At 42.4% G+C, this 23,399-nt stretch overlaps 1 protein-coding gene across 1 annotated transcript in view; it reads right to left on the bottom strand.

The window, feature by feature from the left end:
• Positions 1-23,015, bottom strand: part of LOC112263696 (copine-7) — a 39,414-nt gene extending 16,399 nt beyond the window's left edge. The window contains exons 1-5 of the mRNA XM_024440213.2: positions 22,935-23,015; positions 20,562-21,192; positions 4,376-4,558; positions 4,038-4,112; positions 1,050-1,124 (exon numbers count right to left, since the gene is read on the bottom strand). Of these exons, the coding sequence (XP_024295981.1) occupies positions 1,050-1,124; positions 4,038-4,112; positions 4,376-4,558; positions 20,562-20,735 (507 nt within the window). The 5' untranslated portion in view covers positions 20,736-21,192; positions 22,935-23,015. The remainder of the gene's footprint in view (positions 1-1,049; positions 1,125-4,037; positions 4,113-4,375; positions 4,559-20,561; positions 21,193-22,934) is intronic.
• Positions 23,016-23,399: the final 384 nt, after the last annotated feature.

Genomic DNA, 23,399 nt, shown 5'->3' with positions numbered 1-23,399 from the left:
GCTCACCATGCATTTTACATAGCTTTTCTCTGTCAAGCCATTTATTGAAAAATTACTGCTGTCTGTGCTGTCTTTGCACAGAGAGCCCCATGTTGGATTGATTTCTTCATCTTGTGTTAGGGCGCAGGAATTTAGAGTTGAAAAGGACAGGTCGATCATGTCCTTTGGATATTGCAAGGCAGCCTTTCAGAGCCAGGATACTTGAAATGCATAAATTCATGAATGGCAGACAAAAATGGAATGGTAGGAAAAGAGAGAGAAAAACGTTTTTTTGCAGATAATCACTAAGAGTATGTTTTTGCTTGAGGCACAGAAAGTGAGAGGGTGGAAGACCCTGAGAGATATGCAGAGAAAAGGAGGAAGACCCTGAGAGATATGCTGAGTAAAGGAGGAAGAGAAGGAGAAAGGCAGAGATATTAGTTGAGAGACGAGGAGAGAGAGGATAAGTGCAGAGGCGTTCGGGTACGGCTTGTTGCTGCTGTAGGAAGAACAGACACCTGCAGAGCTTCAGGGCCTGTGGTCCATTGTGGGATGCTTTGTGTGGAGGGGCTATTTGCAAACAGAGAACCACACGGTAACACCCTTTACACACACACACTGACACACACCAACACAAAAACACACACACACTGAACTAAGCAAACCTCACACTGATCTCACCCTCATCTTCCTTTGGCTATCTGTCAAGGGTCCATGACACACCATTCTCACAAGGCTTGTCTCAACGGGGAACCAGTATTTACAGAAAGCCAAGTTCAATTCAGACTTAATAGAACAAATGCTGAAATGCATGTTGTATGCCTTTATGTCATGTCACCCAGTAAATACAGTGTAAAGCATATGGATCTAAATAAATGTTGCGTTTATAAGTGTAGAAAATCCATATCCTCTTCGTTGTATAAATCTTTGTCTGGTTAATGACTGATAATGTCAAAAAGAGATCTTGAAATCACATTCACAGGAGAGAGGTTCAGCAGCCAGCAATAAGCACAAATTCACCCATGTAGTATATTGACATTTCCATCAAGAGAAGGACCCTAATCCCTTACCTTATCATCCAGTTTCTTGGCACAGAAGAACAGTTCAACATATCCATTGTTGCCAGAAATTTCTTCAGCGTGTACCTGAAAAAAGGGTTTTAGTAAGTCACATTTTTGCCCAATGAGAATATTTTATTTTCAGCAGCAGACAGCCTGTCGTATGACATGTAGACAGGACCTTGAAGCCAATCAAAATATGTCACATAAAATGTTGAGTGTTCTTACTTTTAAACTTCAACAGAAAGCTAAGTTGTAGTTCTTGACAGACTCAAACCTTGTGCGCCTGGAACTTACTACCATATCCCTTTCAAAAGGCACTTAAATATTTTGTCTTTCCCATTTACCCTATGTATGGCACATACAGTCGATGTCTTAATTGTCTCAGGCTTAAAAATCCTTCTTTGGCCTCTCTCCTGCCCTTCATATACACTGATTGGAGAGGATTTAAGAAGGGACATCAATAAGCGATCATAGCTTTACCTGGATTCACCTGGTCAATCTGTCATGGAAATGTTTTGTACAATCTGTGTACAGTATATCAATGAATTGGCGAGGGCAGTGGAACAGTCTGCAGCATCCTGCCTCACCCTTCTGGACTCAGCAATCAAATGTCTACTGTACAGATTATGTGAGACTTGGGCCCAATGAATCTCAGTAAAGAGAAAATAATGGTGTTCCAAAAAAGCTCCTATTACCAGGACAACAAATATAAATTATATCTAGACACCGTTGCCCTAGAGCACACAAGAACTATACCCACCTCGGCCTAAACATCAACATGACAGGTACACAAGGCAGTGAATGATCTAACAGATAAGGCAAGAATGGCCTTCTACACCATCATTAGAAACATACAACTAGACATCCCAATTACGAACTGGCAAAAAATACTTCAATCAGTTATAGAAGTCATTACTCTCTGTGGTTTTGAGGTCTGGGGTCAACTCACCAAACAATAATTCATAAAACGGGACAAACACCCAATTGAGACTCTACATACAGAATTCTGCAAAAAATATATACTAAGTGTACAACGCAAAACCCCAAACAATGGATACAGAGCTGTTAAATTCTATAACCACCTAAAAGGAAGCGATTCCCACACATTCCACCACAAAGCCATCACCTACAGAGAGATGAACCTAGAGAAGAGTCCCCTCATCCAACTGGTTCTGGGATTCTGTTCACAAACACAACCAGACCCCACAGAGCCCTAGGACAGCAACACAATCAGATCCAACCAAATCATGAGAAAATGTATCAACCAAAAATCAGAGCAAATTGGAATGCTATGTGTCCCTAAACAGAGAGTACACAGTGGCAGAATACCTGACCAATGTGACTGACTCAAAATTAAGAACATCCTTGACTATGTACAGACTCAGTGAGCATAGCCTTGCTATTGAGAAAGGCAGCCATAGACAGACCATGTTCACATTACCCACAAAATGAAGTGGAAACTGAGCTGCACTTCCTAGCATTCTGCCAAACATATGACCAAATTAGAGATACATATTTCCCACATATCACACAGACCCACAAAGATAAACTCCCATATCTGTTAGGCAAAATAGTGCCGTGTGCAATCACAGCATCAAGATTACAGTAAAGTATATGGTTTCTGTCATTCAAACAAAAGTGTGGCAATGGTCCAGAAACAATCTCTATGGTTCTCTCAGCTTCTCAATAATACAACACAGCAAAGCTATAACACTTGGTGCATGTGTCGTATCCGCAGCTTGTCAAGCTTTCTGTATGTACATTCTCTTGGATTAATATGATTTATTGTATCTCATATCATGGTGCCATTGTCCTGGTGAGTGTTGTGTAGGCATAATGTGTATTGTGTATTGGATTATGGCCCGGCAATGAACGTTCTAGTTAGAAGACCATTGTAATGTGATGCTTGCCAGTGGGGGCCACAGTAACTGCATACAACCTTAATCCCTACCATTTGACCAACTTTTCTCCACATCCCATGTCCCCATATGCACAATGGGCATCTGAGAGATGTGTTACAAACACTGGGAAGGGATTTTTCACACAAAACACAACAGTTGTCTGTTGTTCTGCCACCTTCCAGATTAGCCTGCAGGCACATTACAGGCAGACACCATGCCATTGGGATCCATCTCACAGACAGACCTGACAAAGCCCAGGCCCATTATCATATCAGGAAAATCCATTTCCATTTTTCAACACCATGACACAGGTTAGCACTAATTCACTAGAATGCATTAAACCCACACTGCTACAGAACTGTGCTTAAACAAACCCATTATAGCCCCCAAAACCACCTCACAGCAAGCTGCCGCCATGTGATCGCATCCAATCAATGGTCATAATGGCAACACTAGCCGAAGGGAAAGATCCTCAAATGCCATCTTTACTTTGGCCATTTCCATCACAAGCAAGTCATTCTCAGCCCTTCTCGCCAAGGGCAATTTATGCGTAGTTTGTTAGAGTAAAATCAATAAAGATAGGTATCAATAAGGCAAAAGGTCTGTTGTTGACATTATCGAATTCACTCCTTGGGCAAAACCCCTTCTCTTTTCTCCTCTCATCTCTGCAGTATAAGAAGGCACAGAGATCAGACTCTGCACCTCTGACTTAACATGAGCAGTGAGGAACACTGACTCTTCCTCCCACTCCACTAAAGGTCAGATTTGCAGGCTTGTTAAACACAATTTCTCTGTGTTGTTCCCTTTTGTATGGCAATGTAATGTTGGCCTGGCAGATGGTGTTGAGACCATCCAACTGAAACAACACTCTGTGCTTTAACGTCCCCCTCTCTTTGTCATGACAGATATTGTGTATGAGTCATGAATCTTTGTACAGAGAAGCATCCTTACATCACAGGATTCACATCAGCTACTTTGCTTTAATTGCGTGAATTGATTTAACAAGTGATTGCATTTGATTTTGCTTGCCACTGTTACTGCAACAGTGAGCCAATGGTGAGCGAGATCAATAGGGTGATGAATAGGGTGAACCTACCGTGATGGCGGATTTCCCAGCGTACTTCGCATACTTTAGGAATAAAGGCTTCACCATCTTCTTCTGGGCTACAATCTGTGGAACACAGGACAACTATGAATGACTGGTGACTAGTGAAGCAGTGAGAAGTATTACCGGACAATTAGTACGAAAGCAGTTTGAGAGCAGTGTGACGAGGACTGGTGACCTCTAACCTTTACCCTCTGACCTCTGTTGTTGGTGAGCAGCAACTCAACTCAGCTGTTCCATTCAGTTTATGTGTGGTGAGTGATTTGATTAGACATAAGAAATGGCACATTGGATAACTGAGTGGAAGGGTCAGACATTCAGTACAGGACCTGGCCGAGCGTACACTCCACCCCACCCAGGAAGTCGTCATCGCGGGTGCCAATACTGTGAGTGCCATGGATGTCGTAGACCTCGAACCGCAGCTTCTGCGCTTCCTCAAAGTAGTAGTCCAGGGTGAAGACCTTGGCAAAGACCGGGTGCAGGTTGCTCTTGATTACCTCTGTCCTGTCAAGCTGAAGAGACAAGAGGGGAGAAAAAGGCACAGCGTTAGAATGTGGACACATTGTTGGATATTACTGGAGAAACTCGGACCTCCAAACTCAACTCTCTAATGAGAGCTTCCTACCAATTACACATAAAGAGTGCAGTTTTATATGCAATATACATTGTATCAGTTCATTTGCAATGCTAATTAATGTATGGGACATGGTGATGCATTCATGGGCACATGAGAATGTAGGAACAACAGCCAAATACCCATCTGCACCCGGATCACTGCTACAGCCACTTTTGGCGTTCGTGTTTGTTTTCCGGTTGATTAGACCAAAATGTAAATCTTGTGAAGCTCTTGTTCAGACAGTGACAGCAGAGAGGATTTTAGTGGACTGAGGGCTGAGAGCTCAGCAGACACACAGCTCATCCATTGCCATGCTTGGACATTCACACACCTGTTTATCTAATACACCTGGTTCATGCCTAAACTCTCCACATTGCCACCTGCTTTCCTTGGAGCACAGAGGCTGTGTTTACACAGGCAGCCCAATTCTGATCTTTGTCAATAATTGGGCAAAATATCAGAATTTGGCTGCCTATGTAAACCCAGCCAGAGTGTACCCATCTAGCACCCAGTATCCAATTATGTCCAGTACCAGAGAAATTATTACTAATAATTTAACTCTAAGCTAGGTATTCTGAGGGGAGCCAACTCATCATCAAAAGCATATGTATCCCCTAAAGATGCTATCAGTAAATGAAAGTGACCTAAAAAGCAGTGTTTGAACCATGGTTTAAGTGTTTCATGGTTTAAGTGAATCAATGGATTTCAAACTGGAGCTATTAAAAAAGCATATTAAAAATGATTCAAGCCTAAGGCAACTATCAATCTAAATCTGGTAAGGAAACTTAAAATGCCATAAATATTTTACTCTCGTTTTCCATTTCTTTTAATTTGAGAAGAAAATTGTGACGGTAAAACAGAAGATAGTCAGAAAGTCATCAAACACAGATAGTTAAATATGAAAGGAAATTTGACATCATCTCCGTAGTTTGACCTAAAACAGAAAATACTAGAGAGATTGCCATCAATCTCAAACCAGGCCTAGCCATCAATCTCACTAACAACCTTATCGTAGCACAGCCAAATCCCACCCGTCCATAGAGCACAAATCAAGAATGAAGCTCCCTGATCAGCAGTTCTGTCAAACCTCTCTAAAGTCAGAGTCAACATGGGCCCCACACACCAAACGCCATGAACATACATGGCACACTATAGTACACACATGCACGTCCACGTTAACATTCAGGAGTTAATCCTACTGCTTTACCTCATGCTGTTGGCCTTGAGCTGACGAGAACACACAGACACCCACACACAGAATGGTTGATGAGAAGCAACAGAGAAAGCATGCACCTTTTTTCACTGACAATCACTGTGGAATAGAGTCTAGTCTGCCAGTCCTAATTAGAGACACCTCCAGAGTGTTGAAGACCATGTTATTATGTATTCTGATATAAATGACCTGAGGAATGGGGGATTGTCTTGTTATTCATTATTGACCTTGCAAACAGTAGAAAGAGTGATTAATTTCTCAGGAGATAACAGCTAAGACATGTTTTAATTAGACTCTGGCCCTCCTCCTCTCGCTGTTTCTCTCATTATCTGTCTTTTTTTCTCTCGATCTCTTTCTGTGCTATCTGGTTGGACATACTTGTGAACACAAGTTTGTTTCCGTGTGTGATGAAAGCTACCCAGAGCCACAGAGGAAGGGCTGTGTGATGAAAGCCACCAAGAGCCACAGAGGAAGGGCTGTGCCTTTGTAATGCCTACCCCTGTGATGCCCATTCATCTGGGGTGGCAGGGAGAGTCTACAGAGAGGTGACTGTCTGACGTATGGCGGGATCTCTGAGGTCCCAGGGAGTCAGCTCCCTCTCTCCTGCTTGCCAGCAGCACACCACCCTGCATCCCACTGCTGGCTTGCCGCTGAAGCTAAGTAGCATTGGTCTTGAATGGGAGACCAGATGCTGCTGGAAGTGAGGTTGGAGGGCCAGTAGGGGCACTCTGGCCAAAGGAGCTCCCAATAGAGTACCACAGTATGAGTCATAAAATCTAGTGGTCAAACAAGGAAATGGTCCCATAGGGGATTTTAGAAACACTTAAAATAAGGGCTGTGTTTGGTGTAGGCTTACCTTGGCGAAACGTTTTGATAACTGTGTAAATCTCTCTAGGACAAGGTGACTTCAAATCAAATCCAATTTTATTTGTCACATATACATGGTTAGCAGATGTTAATGCGATTGTAGCGAAATGCTTGTGCTCCTAGTTCCGACCATGCAGTAATATCTAACAAGAAATCGAACAATTTCACGACAACTACCTTATACACACAAGTGTAAAGAAATGAATAAGAATATGTACATAAAAATATATGGATGAGCGATGACCGAACAGCATAGGCAAGATGCAGTAGATGGTATAGAGTACAGTATATACATATGAGATGAGTAATGTAGGGTATGTAAACATTATATTAAGTAACTTTGTTTAAAGTGGCTAGTGATACATTTATTGTCCTGTGACATCGGGTGGTGTTGGTGTCCTGGAGGGCAGGTAGTTTGCCCCCGGTGATGTGTTGCGCAGACCTCACTACCCTCTGGAGAGCCTTACAGTTGTGGGCGGAGCAATTGCCGTACCAGGCGGTGATACAGCCCAACAGGATTCTCTCGATTGTGTAAAAGTGTGAGAGTGTTTTTGGTGGCAAGCTGAATTTCTTCGCCTCTTCAACCTCGGGAGGCTGCTGCTGCGCCCTCTTCACCACGCTGTCTGTGTGGGTGGACCATTTCAGTTTGTCCGTGATGTGTACGCCAAATAACTTTAAACTTTCCACCTTCTCCACTACTGTCCCGTCGATGTGGATAGGGGGCTGCTCCCTCTGCTGTTTCCTGAAGTCCATGATCATATCCTTTGTTTTGTTGACATTGAGTGTGAGGTTGTTTTCCTGACACCACACTCCGAGGGCCCTCACCACCTCCCTGTAGGCCGTCTCGTTGTTGTTGGTAATCAAGCCTACCACTGTAGTGTCGTCTGCAAACTTTATGATTGAGTTGGAGGCGTGCATGGCCACACAGTCATGGGTGAACAGGGAATACAGGAGAGGGCTGAGAACGCACCCTTGTGGGGCCCTAGTGTTGAGGATCAGCGGGGTGGAGATGTTGTTTCCTACCCTCACCACCTGGGGTCGGCCCATCAGGAAGTCCAGGACCCAGTTGCACAGGGCGGGGTCGAGACCCAGGGTCTCGAGCTTAATGATGAGTTTGGAGGGTACTATGGTGTCAAGTGCTGAGCTGTAGTCGATGAACAGCATTCTCACATAGGTATTCCTCAAGTCCAGATGGGTTAGGGCAGTGTGCAGTATGATTGTGATTGCGTCGTCTGTGGACCTATTGGGGAGGTAAGCAAATTGGAGTGGGTCTAAGGTGTCAGCTAGGGTGGAGGTGATATGGTCCTTGACTAGTTTCTCAAAGCACTTCATGATGACGGGAGTGAGTGCTACTGGGTGATAGTTATTTAGCTCAGTTACCTTAGCTTTCTTGGGAACAGGAACAATGCTGGCCTTCTTGAAGCATTTTGGAACAGCAGACTGGGATAAGGATTGATTGAATATGTCCGTAAACACACCAGCCAGCTGGTCTGCGCATGCTCTGAGGACGCGGCTAGCGATGCAATCTGGGCCGGCAGCCTTGCGAGGGTTAACACGTTTAAATGTTTTACTCACATTGGCTGCAGTGAAGGAGAGCCTGCAGGTTTTGCTAGCGGGCCGTGTCGGTGGCACTGTATTGTCCTCAAAGCAAGCAAAATAAGTTGTTTAGTCTGTCTGGGAGCAAGACATCATGGTCTGCGATGGGGCTGGTTTTCTTTTTGTAGTCCGTGATTGACTGTAGTCCCTGCCACATACCTCTTGTGTCTGAGCCGTTGAATTGTGACTCTACTTTGTCTCTATACTGCCGCTTAGCTTGTTTGATTGCCTTGCGGAGGGAATAGCTACACTGTTTCTATTTGGTCATGTTTCTGGTCACCTTGCCCTGATTAAAAGTGGTGGGGAAGGTTTTAATAGATACTGTGGGTACAACATCACCGATGCACTTGCTAATAAACTCGCTCACAGAATCAGCGTATTCATCAATGTTATTGTCCGACGCTATGCGGAACATATCCCAGTCCACGTGATCGAAGCAATCTTGAAGCATGTAATCCAATTGGTCGGACCAGCGTTGAACAGACCTGAGCATGGGCGTTTCCTGTTTAAGTTTCGGTCTATAGGCTGGGAGCAACAAAATGGAGTCGTGGTCAGATTTTCCGAAAGGAGGGCGGGGGAGGGCTTTGTATGCGTCGCGGAAGTTAGAATAACAATGATCCAGGGTTTTGCCAGCCCGGGTCGCGCATTCGATATGCTGATAAAATTTAGGGAGCCTTGTTTTCAGATTAGCCTTGTTAAAATCCCCAGCTACAATGAATGCAGCCTCAGGATAATATATGGTTTCCAGTTTACATAGAGTCCAATGAAGTTCTTTCAGGGCCGTCGAGGATATACACGACTGTGATTATGATCGAAGAGAATTCTCTTGGTAGATAATGCGGTCGGCATTTGATTGTAAGGAATTCTATGTCAGGTGAACAAAAGGACTTGAGTTCCTGTATGTTATGATCACACCGCATAAGGCATACATCCCCGCCCCTCTTCTTACCAGAGAGACATTTGTTTCTGTCGGCGAGATGCGTGAAGAAACCAGGTGGCTGGTCCGACTCTGATAATGTATCCCGAGTAAGCCATGTTTCCGTGAAACAAAGAACGTTACAATCTCTGATGTTTCTCTGGAAGGCAACCCTTGCTCGGATTTCGTCTACCTTGTTGTCAAGAGACTGGACATTAACGAATAGTATGCTCGGGAGCGGTGCGGATGTGCCAGTCTATGGAGCCTGACCAGAAGACCGCTCTGTCTGCCCCTTCCGCGGCGCCGTTGTTTTGGGTCTGGGATCCGATCCATTGTCCTGGGTGGTGGATCAAACAGAGGATCCGCTTCGGGAATGTCGTATTCCTGGTCGTAATGTTGGTGAGTTGACATTGCTCTTATATCCAACTGTTTGACTCCCTCACTGTAGGGCTCTATGCCCCAGAGCAGTGAAAGAGACATTGCCCTGCGTAGGATCTTTCAGATTGGATTTTAAATGGGTGTCCTGACTCTCTGTGGGCATAAAAAAATTCCATGGCACTTATCGTAAGAGTAGGGGTGTAATGACACGTTCAAAACAACTGGGAACTCTGGAAAAAAAATAACTAGCTCCAACTGGGAAAAATATTTTTGAACACGGAATTCCAAGTCGGAAACTCAGGTATCTTTCTAGAACTCCGACTTTCCGACCTTAAGATAACTGATGTCATGTTTTGACGTTTTTTTTACACAACAGAGAAAAGAGGAATCTAATTAAGTAATTTTCATACAGGGAACGTTGTATCAGTGACAAACATTAGAATGCAAAACCGCTACAGTTGGGGGGGGATTCAGAGAGGAAGAATGTGAGTCGATTTCGTGATACCTAACTTTGATAAAATAAGTATAATCACATCGTCAACTAAAAAAGTTCTGAGGGTTTGTCCTTGTGTCCATTGAAGCACCGCGTTATATTTTACAGTGAAGTCTGCAGAAGCCTTCCTTTGTCGGAGACTCTTTCGTCTGCACACCCACACGTGTGCGCGATTGGTTGGGGAACGACGGCTGGCTGGTGGCAGAATATTGTATATAAATGTGTTAATATGGGCAGTATATTGTATGAAATTAATAAATATAAATGCGCTGCATTCGTTCGGCAGGAGAGAGAGAGAAGCAAGATGTGTGTCGATTTAGCTACTCGCTCTTTCTCAGCCTTTGGCATGATGAGCAAATGATTTGCATGACAATGTTGCATACCTGGTCAGATGGATTTGAGAGCAAAGGAGTGGGCCACCAAAGACTGAAATACAGAGTAGTGCAACACATATCACAAGGGAGTGTTCATTCAAGAGCCTCTTTCACAGCCCAACTATCTTGACACAGCTCTCAGAATTCAGCAAAACAATCTTTAGTAAAATCATGAAGTGGCTTCTACATCGACAAACATGCTCCAGCCACTGTATATCAACAGCACTGGTTAAGATGGTTAAGATCAGTGGCATGTATTGATGGATGCCAAGGGAAGCCAGGCTTTCCCAAATCATTTATCAGGAAAAAACATAAAATAATGTATCTTACGTGTCTGTGTTTTCATAATTGTCCTTCAATTCGCAAGAGGCTGAATTTATCTTACCTGAGAAGACACCCGAGCGAGAGAAACAACGCCCCTCTGTCTCTATCTATCTGATGGGGTCTGGTCATAAAGAGTACAATATTGCTGCTGCCCGTAGCATTGAATGCAAGGGAAGCTAGCAACCATTTGGCCTCCCTTGATTAAAAAAGTATAAAATAATAGCCAATCAGCATTGAGCTCAAATGTGAATGGTCCTGGCACACCAAAATAAAGTGTCAAGGGAAGCCAGTTTGGATTTGACTTCAGTCCTAACATAGAGAAATACGGCATCTATTGAAACAACTTCAATTGTTGCATCTCGTTTTGTTGTTGTCCTCTGGTGGCTAGCTAGCTAAAATTGTCCCTTTCCTAAATTAGCCATGGATGGAGATAGGGATTTGGACTTGTGGTTTTACTTAGTTCTCCATCCTGGCCAATGATTATAAAGGCAATTCTGATCCAACCATAAACTACATTGTCACCCTGGACTGAGAGGATGGAAGTTCAACATGTACAGTGCCTTGCGAAAGTATTCGGCCCCCTTGAACTTTGCGACCTTTTGCCACATTTCAGGCTTCAAACATAAAGATATAAAACTGTATTTTTTTGTGAAGAATCAACAACAAGTGGGACACAATCATGAAGTGGAACGACATTTATTGGATATTTCAAACTTTTTTAACAAATCAAAAACTGAAAAATTGGGCGTGCAAAATTATTCAGCCCCCTTAAGTTAATACTTTGTAGCGCCACCTTTTGCTGCGTTTACAGCTGTAAGTCGCTTGGGGTATGTCTCTATCAGTTTTGCACATCGAGAGACTGAAATTTTTTTCCCATTCCTCCTTGCAAAACAGCTCGAGCTCAGTGAGGTTGGATGGAGAGCATTTGTGAACAGCAGTTTTCAGTTCTTTCCACAGATTCTCGATTGGATTCAGGTCTGGACTTTGACTTGGCCATTCTAACACCTGGATATGTTTATTTTTGAACCATTCCATTGTAGATTTTGCTTTATGTTTTGGATCATTGTCTTGTTGGAAGACAAATCTCCGTCCCAGTCTCAGGTCTTTTGCAGACTCCATCAGGTTTTCTTCCAGAATGGTCCTGTATTTGGCTCCATCCATCTTCCCATCAATTTTAACCATCTTCCCTGTCCCTGCTGAAGAAAAGCAGGCCCAAACCATGATGCTGCCACCACCATGTTTGACAGTGGGGATGATGTTTTCAGGGTGATGCGCTGTGTTGCTTTTACGCCAAACATAACGTTTTGCATTGTTGCCAAAAAGTTCAATTTTGGTTTCATCTGACCAGAGCACCTTCTTCCACATGTTTGGTGTGTCTCCCAGGTGGCTTGTGGCAAACTTTAAACAACACTTTTTATGGATATCTTTAAGAAATGGCTTTCTTCTTGCCACTCTTCCATAAAGGCCAGATTTGTGCAATATACGACTGATTGTTGTCCTATGGACAGAGTCTCCCACCTCAGCTGTAGATCTCTGCAGTTCATCCAGAGTGATCATGGGCTTCTTGGCTGCATCTCTGATCAGTCTTCCCCTTGTATGAGCTGAAAGTTTAGAGGGACGGCCAGGTCTTGGTAGATTTGCAGTGGTCTGATACTCCTTCCATTTCAATATTATCGCTTGCACAGTGCTCCTTGGGATGTTTAAAGCTTGGGAAATCTTTTTGTATCCAAATCCAGCTTTAAACTTCTTCACAACAGTATCTCGGACCTGCCTGGTGTGTTCCTTGTTCTTCATGATGCTCTCTGCGCTTTTAACGGACCTCTGAGACTATCACAGTGCATGTGCATTTATACGGAGACTTGATTACACACAGGTGGATTGTATTTATCATCATTAGTCATTTAGGTCAACATTGGATCATTCAGAGATCTTCACTGAACTTCTGGAGAGAGTTTGCTGCACTGAAAGTAAAGGGGCTGAATAATTTTGCACGCCCAATTTTTCAGTTTTTGATTTGTTAAAAAAGTTTGAAATATCCAATAAATGTTGTTCCACTTCATGATTGTGTCCCACTTGTTGTTGATTCTTCACAAAAAAATACAGTTTTATATCTTTATGTTTGAAGCCTGAAATGTGGCAAAAGGTCGCAAAGTTCAAGGGGGCCGAATACTTTCGCAAGGCACTGTAGCTACATGTAGAAGGCTAACATTGCCCATGAAAGGAAGTTGGGCTAGCGAGCAATTATTTTAGCCAGGTAGCCTAGGACAACAACAAAATAAGACTGTACTGTATGATAGTCATAGACCATTTTGTCAGCATGAAAGGGGGGGTGGCATTGGTGTTTCTCTACAAGTAGGGTGAGTCAACATGTTATTTTATACTTTCACCAACACACACACACACACACACACACACACACACAAATAAATCAGAACCATGGACAGCCACATAATTTGTAACTTACATTGATTGGACAAAATAGTTTTTGGTATCTTTTAGTTGTCACTGTATTAGACTATGCATAGGTGATTTGATGATGTTGAAATTGAAAATGGTGCTGGAATAGTGGCGGCAGCTCTTACATTCTTTGCGACATGCAGTATCTCTGTGGTTCAAAATTGTAGTTGTTTAGTAGTCTGAAAATGTCAGAAACATGAACTTTCTTGACCATGCTGTAGGTCATGTAACTGTTTGTTACATGCAATATGCTTTGTGGACTCCACCGGACAGATGTTGCTCTCGGGTTTTGTGATGAAACAAAGGTGTGGTTGAATTTATCCTGCCACTGTGTCTTCTTATTGTCTCAGCCTTTGGCCCATATATCACAGTCGCAAGGCATATGAACTAACAGGTTATAGAGCAAACAACGCAATTATCACAACACAGGTTGTAATATGGCTTTTTTCCACCCGGCTTGGCTTCCCCAGAGATTTTAACCACGCACCACTTTTGGATAAGATACACTACATGACCAAAAACATCTCATTCCAAAATCATGGGCATGTTCTGTTATAATCTCCACCCGGCACAGCCAGAAGAGGACTGGCCACCCCACATAGCCTGGTTCCTCTCTAGATTTCTTCCTAGGTTTTGGCCTTTCTAGGGAGTTTTTCCTAGCCACCGTGCTTCTACACCTGCATTGCTTGCTGTTTGGGGTTTTAGGCTGGGTTTCTGTACAGCACTTTGAGATATCAGCTGATGTACGAAGGGCTATATAAATACATTTGATTTGATTTGATTCATATGGAGTTGGTCCCCCCTCTGCTGCTATAACAGCCTCCACTCTTCTGGGAAGGCTGTTATAGATGTTGGAACATTGTTGCAGGGACTTGCTTCCATTCAGCCACAAAAGCATTAGTGAGGTCAGGCACTGATGTTAGGTGATCAGGCCTGGCTCGCAGTCTGCGTTCCAATTCATCCCAAAGGTGTTTGATAGGGTTGAGGTCAGGGCTCTGTGCAGGCTAGTCAAGTTCTTCCCCACTGATTTTGACAAACCATTTCTGTATGGCCCTCACTTTGTGCACGGGGCCCTTGTTATGCTGAAACAGGAACGGGCCTTCCCCAAACTGTTTCCACAAAGTTGGAAGAATAGAATCATCTAGAATATCATTGTATGCTATAGCATTAAGATTTCCCATCACTAGAACTAAAGGGCCTAGCCTGAACCATGGAAAACATACCATTATTCCTCCTCCACCAAACTTTACAGTTGGCACTATGCATTCGGTCAGGTAGCTTTCGCCTGGCATCCACCAAATCCAGATTTGTCTATCAGACTGCCAGATGGTGAAGCGTGATTCATCACCCCAGAGAACACGTTTCCACTGCTCCAGAGTCCAATGGCGGCGAGCTTTACACCACTCCAGCCTACGCTTGGCATTGTTCATGGTGATCATAGGCTGCTCAGCCATGGAAACCCATTTTGTGAAGCTCCCAACGAACAGTTCTTGTGCTGAAGTTACTTCCAGAGGAAGTTTGAAACTTGGTAGTGAGTGTGTCAACCGAGGACAGACGATCACTCGGAGGTCCGTTGTTGGTCCTAGACGTTTCCACTTCACAATAGCAGCACTTACAGTTGACCGGGGCAACTCTAGCAGAGCAGGAATTTGACAAACTGACTTGTTGGAAAGGTGGCATCCGATGGCAGTGCCACGTTGAATGTCACTGAGCTCTCCAGAAGGCCATTGTACTGCCAATGTTAGTCTATGGATTTCATACCCCTGAAATAGCCAAATTCACTCATTTGAAGGGGTGTCCACATACTTTTGTATATATATAGTGTAGCAGTGAGTAATGCTGCCTGGAAGATTCAGGCCAAAAAATTATCTAATTCAACGCACTGCATGGACTACATTGATGAACTACCACTTACATCTGTGACAATAAAACACAATATTGTCTTGTTCCTCTTGCTTAATTCGCAAATTAAGCGTCTTCCCAATCTCCTAAAGCTGATGGACAGATACCACAAAGTTCTGTGGTGTGTGTGTGTGTGTGTGTGTGTGTGTGTGTGTGTGTGTGTGTGTGTGTGTGTGTGTGTGTGTGTGTGTGTGTGTGTGTGTGTGTGTGTGTGTGTGTGTGTGTGTGTGTGTATATTTGTATGTCTGTGACACACAGCTAATGAATAGCTAGCACACAGGGGATTAAAGTCATTTGAATGTAGTTACTGTAACATTGTGTAACTCAAAGAACTAAAGGCAGCCCTCAAAGAACAGCGAGCCAAAGCTGTTGTGAGAGTTATACAGTGCCTTGCGAAAGTATTCGGCCCCCTTGAACTTTGCGACCTTTTGCCACATTTCAGGCTTCAAACATAAAGATATAAAACTGTATTTTTTTGTGAAGAATCAACAACAAGTGGGACACAATCATGAAGTGGAACGACATTTATTGGATATTTCAAACGTTTTTAACAAATCAAAAACGGAAAAATTGGGCGTGCAAAATTATTCAGCCCCCTTTACTTTCAGTGCAGCAAACTCTCTCCAGAAGTTCAGTGAGGATCTCTGAATGATCCAATGTTGACCTAAATGACTAATGATGATAAATACAATCCACCTGCGTGTAATCAAGTCTCCGTATAAATGCACCTGCACTGTGATAGTCTCAGAGGTCCGTTAAAAGCGCAGAGAGCATCATGAAGAACAAGGAACACACCAGGCAGGTCCGAGATACTGTTGTGAAGAAGTTTAAAGCCGGATTTGGATACAAAAAGATTTCCCAAGCTTTAAACATCCCAAGGAGCACTGTGCAAGCGATAATATTGAAATGGAAGGAGTATCAGACCACTGCAAATCTACCAAGACCTGGCCGTCCCTCTAAACTTTCAGCTCATACAAGGAGAAGACTGATCAGAGATGCAGCCAAGAGGCCCATGATCACTCTGGATGAACTGCAGAGATCTACAGCTGAGGTGGGAGACTCTGTCCATAGGACAACAATCAGTCGTATATTGCACAAATCTGGCCTTTATGGAAGAGTGGCAAGAAGAAAGCCATTTCTTAAAGATATCCATAAAAAGTGTTGTTTAAAGTTTGCCACAAGCCACCTGGGAGACACACCAAACATGTGGAAGAAGGTGCTCTGGTCAGATGAAACCAAAATTGAACTTTTTGGCAACAATGCAAAACGTTATGTTTGGCGTAAAAGCAACACAGCTCATCACCCTGAACACACCATCCCCACTGTCAAACATGGTGGTGGCAGCATCATGGTTTGGGCCTGCTTTTCTTCAGCAGGGACAGGGAAGATGGTTAAAATTGATGGGAAGATGGATGGAGCCAAATACAGGACCATTCTGGAAGAAAACCTGATGGAGTCTGCAAAAGACCTGAGACTGGGACGGAGATTTGTCTTCCAACAAGACAATGATCCAAAACATAAAGCAAAATCTACAATGGAATGGTTCAAAAATAAACATATCCAGGTGTTAGAATGGCCAAGTCAAAGTCCAGACCTGAATCCAAATGAGAATCTGTGGAAAGAACTGAAAACTGCTGTTCACAAATGCTCTCCATCCAACCTCACTGAGCTCGAGCTGTTTTGCAAGGAGAAATGGGAAAAAATTTCAGTCTCTCGATGTGCAAAACTGATAGAGACATACCCCAAGCGACTTACAGCTGTAATCGCAGCAAAAGGTGGCGCTACAAAGTATTAACTTAAGGGGGCTGAATAATTTTGCACGCCCAATTTTTCAGTTTTTGATTTGTTAAAAAAGTTTGAAATATCCAATAAATGTCGTTCCACTTCATGATTGTGTCCCACTTGTTGTTGATTCTTCACAAAAAAATACAGTTTTATATCTTTATGTTTGAAGCCTGAAATGTGGCAAAAGGTTGCAAAGTTCAAGGGGGCCGAATACTTTCACAAGGCACTGTATATATATTTTTTTAGGTCAAAGAGTAAACAGACCGTTGCAAACAGTAGATAGCAGGGAGGCAGTATTTTTCTCTCACCCTCTCTCTCTCTCTCTTTCTCCTCCCCTATTTCTCAATTCTTCTTGCACACTGACATTCATTATTGACTGGGCTTGACAGACTCACATTTCAGAATTCTTGTTTCGTGGGATTTGTTTTGCTGTAACAAATTTCATTCTCCACTGACATGGATGATATGGTTATTCAGAGCATTAGGTTGTATCAATTATATCACCTCCTAATGCTCGAGCTGAATTTAGGGGAGTTTAGGGGAGTTATGTAAACTACACAAATGCTCCGCTTGCAGAGAACCCAGGATAATTTCCTCATGAAATGTTGTTTTATTGCATTACCACAGCGACAAATTGATTAGTGTGTGCTCAACACTATCAGCCAAGCCTCATTATTGCCAATGCCTCAGAACACATTTCTCATTCATAACCATTAACTGGGCCTCAATAAATGCTTCCCATCTCAACACACTACGATTTGGCATTGTCACTTGTTAATCATTATCTGGCAATGCCTGGAGGAGAGGCCAATACATTGGGGCATAATTGCAACATGTACAAGAAATTAGGAACATTAGGAACAACTTGCTAATATTGAGTTGCACCCCCTTTTGCCCTCAGAACAGCCTCAATTCTTCAGGGCATGGACTCTACAGGGTGTCTCAGGCATGGTTTACTCTTGAAATTCTTTGCACCTTATTTGTGGAACAATCTTTCTGTTCTTAAATTTGATGTTTTGGTGCCTTTCAGTTTTAGAGCAATTCAGAAAGCTGATTGAGGACCTTACTACTGATGAATGGGTTTGCTTTTATGTCCGTGTTTTTCTTTCTGCTTGCATTTTGTATTTATATCGATGTGTATTTTCTGTAATTTATGTAATTCAGGGCTCATCTGTAAAAGAGACCTTGGTTAAATAAGGATAAATAAATACAATTCACAGGGACGATGGCCCATGTTGACTCCAATGCTTCCCAAAGTTGTGTTAAGTTGGCTGGATATCCTTTGGGTGGTGGACCATTCTTGATACACACAGGAAACTGTTGAGTGTAAAAAACCCAGTATCATTGCAGTACCGTACCCCGTTCAAAGGCACTTAAATATTTTGTCTTGCCCATTCACCCTCTGAATGGCACACATACACAATCCATGTCTCAATTGTCTTTAACCTGTCTCCTCCCCTTCATCTACACTGATTGAAGTGGATTTAACGAGTGACATCAATAAGCGATCATTGCTTTCACCTGGATTCACCTGGTCCTTCTATGTCATGGAAGAGCAGGGGTTCCCTCTTAAGGATCGGACCCTTTAAAAAAAATGTTTTGCCTAAAATGACATACCCAAATCTAAACTGCCTGTAGCTCAGGACCAGAAGCAAGGATATGCATATTCTTGCATACTCTTGATACCACTGAAGTTTGTGGAAATGTGAAATTAATATAGGAGAATATAACACATTAGATCTGGTAAAAGATAATACCAGATTTTTTTTTTTAAATCTTTGAAATGCAAGAGAAAGGCCAAAATATGACATAGGAATCTAGGTGCTATTTCGATTTTGGCCAACAGATGGCAGCAGTGTATGTGCAAAGCTTTAGACTGATCCAATGAACCATTGTATTCTGTTCAAAATGTTGTATCAAGACTGCCAAAATGTGCCTAATTGGTTTATTAATACATTTTCAAATTCATAACTGTGCACTCTCCTCAAACAATAGCATGATATTCTTTCACGATAATAGCTACTGTAAATTGGACAGTGCAGTTAGATTAGCAAGAATTTAAGCTTCCTGCCTATATCAGATATGTCTATGTCCTGGGAAATTTTCATGTTACTTAAAAGATCATGCTAGTCAACACTAGCACACGTTAGCTCAACCGTCCCGTGGGGGGGACCGATCCCGTACAGGTTAATGTTTCCTACATTCATTGTATATGATATATTGCCAACACTATTTTAGATTGGTGATATCTGTTTCGTTACAATATAGTAATTAGAAGACTCTCCCTTTCTGTCTTGCTTTTAGTTTTTTTCCTATGATCTATAGCACCACTGGCAGGTTTGGAATGAGTGCCAAGTTTGTGCCATGTTTGTAATACATGGAATTAAACATTTTACGACTTTTGTACACTCAGTATATACACTTACAACAAGCATCGCTACATACCATTACAGACACTCTTATGGTCCTCCACTTTGTTAACATATTTTGCCCCTAATGCATGGCTTAATTAACAAGGGAATGGGAAGTGTAGGCCTCTGTGCTTACTACCACGGATTCATATCAACATACATCAGCAGTGCCAGGCTGGAATCCCATCTCAAATCATCCCATCTCATATGGGAATGCAGTAGAATGAAGGAACAAATATGAATTTCTTTAACAACCACCTATAATTCAAACAGCCTTATAGATACACAGAATATCAGTCTGGACTCTATAGTGGACTACTATAGTGGACTACTGCATCATGGGAAATATGCTATTCATAGCTCACACACCCCCAGCTCATATTACAGATAGTGTACCAGTGTAATTCCAAGACAGACAAGAAACTATGATCTGCAACGTAGAAAGAGATCGTGAGAAAGAGATAGGGAGAGTAGAGGAAGGAGCGTGAAAAGGAAAATAAGATTTCCTGTCCCCCTCCCTCCTCCTATGAACAATGTTCTTGGTGATCTGTTTGAGAATTCCAATTCAGTTTCAGGTAGCTAAATCAGAATCCATTTCAAAAGAAAAGACGGCAGCAATACCACCAAGCCAGCAACAGACATGCCACTTCTCCCTGGCTCTACTTTGTTCTCTGTGATCTGGTGCACTGCCCAGCTGTTGGGATAATGGGAGCAGGATTAAGATTTCATCCTTCAGTCTGACACATTCACACAAACAGCTCACTCCTAAAAATCTCAGTCCTGTTTTCAAGACACCACTGCCTTCCAGATAACACTTTTTTTTTAAATCCTCCATCCTCCCACTGTGCCGTCCATATCCTGCTAGGTGACAATGCCTTCCATTCAATAGAAACAAGCACACACTCTGGTTCACCTCATGCTATCCAACTCTGTCAGACACGGAATAATTGTTATTTTAATAAACTGGGCTTATACTACCCAATGTAACATGTCAACATCATAGAGATACTTATACTTATGCAGCTCATTACTGGAGTTTGAGCTTCACGGGCTTAGTTGTTTTAGCATCAACATCCATTACTTATTGTTCATACCATCAGTACATTATGGAGTGAACCATGTTAGTTAAGACTTTACCAGGCCAGTAGGTTGGGGACATTCAGGGGATGGGGGGGGTACTCACCTCTGTCCACTGTCCCTGGTTCTGCACCATGAGTATGACACATGGGTCAGACTTGTTCAGTGTGTCTCGGTCCAGCAGGGCCTTGCAGGCGACACGCAGCTCCACTTTGGAGACGCAGGCGACAGGGCCACCAAGGGCGGCCCCTGGGGAGGTAGCATCCTGGATGTCATTCATCCTGGCTCAGGACCCGAGGTGTCAACCAGTAAGGAGCAAGAGATGGTGGGTGCTACTGAGAGCTCAGAGTAATGGGAACTACTAGGGATGGCTAAGGGATTCAAGCCGAACGAGGCACTGAAATCTCACAGAGTTAGATACATGGAAGAATGGATCCTTGGACTTGGTAGTGAATGTTACAAAAGGGAAAAGAGTTCTCGCAGAGGTCTGTATTTGAGATGAAGGCAGGTGTAATTTAATTTCTGCAGCGATAACAGACAACGTGGGCTGAGCTGGATGGAGGCTGGGGAGTCTTGATTAGATGACCAGAAAGCTGTGGAGAGTCACGATTCAGGATCAGCCAAAATGTGTTTTCATATGTTCTTCATGAAAAAGTTGTCCATGAGCATCACAACTGGGTTAAAAAAGGGTATGGTCCCGATCATCCTTCTCTTCAAAGTCCACGCAGGTACTGTATCTATGTAAAGAAAACACTAATTAAAGGTCCAATGCAGCTGTTTTTATCTCAATATCAAATCATTTCTGAGTAACAATAAAGTACCTTACTGTGATTGTATTCAATTCAAATGGTCAAAAATTCAAATGGTCTTAGCCAAGAGCAATTTCTAAAGCAATAATTTATCTACGACTGTCTGGGAGTGGTCTGAATGGGGAAAACTGAAAACTAGATGTTATTGGCAAAGAGATTTGGAACTGACTTTCTTATTGTGCTGATTTACTGCCTGGTGATGTCACCAGGCAGACCAAAACATTCAATCTCACCAAAACAGGTTGACATTTCAGGTGGTCTTTTCAAACAGCTTTTGTATTAAAAGGCATAATAATTTTCAAAATGTCAACAGTATTATTCCAACCTCATAGTGTGAATACATATATAAAACATAGAAAAAAAATAACGTTGACGACTGCACTGTATTTAAGTATTTGCAAAATACCATATATCCACAAACAAAATGCTATTGAACCTTAACATCATCCTAATCTTAAAAGGAGCGAATTATAGGTACCCAAATAAATATTATCAGAATCCAAGTTCAGACAGGAAGAAGTTTGCATATGAGGTATGCTTTGAAGGTGATTGAATAATAACAGGTGAATTGCTACTCAGTAAAAAAAAAATATAATAGTGACAAAGCCTGCCCAGGCGCAAGAATCCACATTGCCCTATTTCAGCACCACCGACAATGGATAGCGACCTTCAGTCACTCTGCTGCTCTCCAGTGGGGTGAGGCTCGGTTGAAGCAATTATGTCACATTAGATCAGGCGCCCTTGGCAGCAATCATAAGTGTTTGACGAGGTAGTTAGAAACAATAAGAACAAATGATAAGGGCTCCATATGACTCATAAAATAGAACACATATTGAGATTATTGGCTACTATAAAACATCCAATAACCGGGAGTTGTAATTAGTTCGAAATAATCTGCCCAACACTTGTAACGTTCAGTTGGTTCCATGTTCTTATAAGTATTTGTTTATATACTGCAATGACATAACATGATGGTGGAAAATAAATGCAAAAAATAAGTGCTGATCTATAAATGTTACAGATAAAAACGAACATGTGGAAAAGAGATTCTCATAACCTCTTATTGATCAGCAATATGTCTACAACCTGTTGTCTGACCAATGAACCAACAACTACATGGGCACACACCCCTCCATGGTCATGTTAAACCGTGCGTAGCATGTGCATTTCAAATATAATGTGTCTATCTAGTATATATATATCTGTGCTATATCTGGTAGACAGTCAGTTATAGACAGCTAAGCTTGATAAATGACTACTCAAGACTTGTACAATTGTAATTGACATGACTTCTATCCAACTAAGCGACTCATAAAGATTTTGTTCTCAACTTTGGTCTCAACCTAAATAATTTCCTACGATAAATACAGCATGATTTGTTGAGGGTGACAGAGAGAAGCGCGGCTGGCTTATTCATTCAATTATCATCACAAAATATATATAAACTGATCTACATTACTGGCTAAACTGGTCGTTTATCGATGCACCTCCACAGCCTCTGAATGAATCCAAGCATTTCACAGTGAATGATATAACAATACCACATAAACGTAAAAAAATCCCCAAAATACTCTGCAATAACATTATTATGTTCGATTACCTCAATCATTTAGACACTTGCATCATATGCTTCAAAATAATACAACCAAACTCTTGCTGCTTGTTCCTACCTGTCGTGGTCCCCTGGATTTACACTTGTTGTTACCTTTCCTTCAACACACTGCTTGATTTTCCGAAACTCAGGAACAGTGGAGGGAAGGGGGGAGAGGCAAGGGGTGTGTGACAGCGGAGCGAGGGAGTGGATCTTCCAAACCACACCGATAAAATTCGCAATGTCCCCAGAATCCGCTGGAGGGAGACGTAGAGGTGCGACAGCGGTTCACAATAGTGATACACGAACACTATTTTGGCGGCTGTTCCACACTAATCATCTCACCTTTCTGCTCATTTTCCCGTGAGCCTTAGCTAAAGTTGACCACCAGAGCATTTATGCATTTGTTGATTATCCTTTTGATTTAATCTGCTATAGATCAAATAAAAAACACAGCCACAGTGACCAACAGACAATTAAAAGCACCCAAAAATATTCACTCGATTACATCAAGTAAGAGATACATAGTCTCTCCCTCCAGTAA

The sequence above is a fragment of the Oncorhynchus tshawytscha genome, linkage group LG12, assembly GCF_018296145.1.
Source record: "Oncorhynchus tshawytscha isolate Ot180627B linkage group LG12, Otsh_v2.0, whole genome shotgun sequence".
Classification (NCBI taxonomy): Eukaryota; Metazoa; Chordata; class Actinopteri; order Salmoniformes; family Salmonidae; genus Oncorhynchus; species Oncorhynchus tshawytscha.
This window is presented reverse-complemented; position numbering and strand designations above follow the sequence as displayed.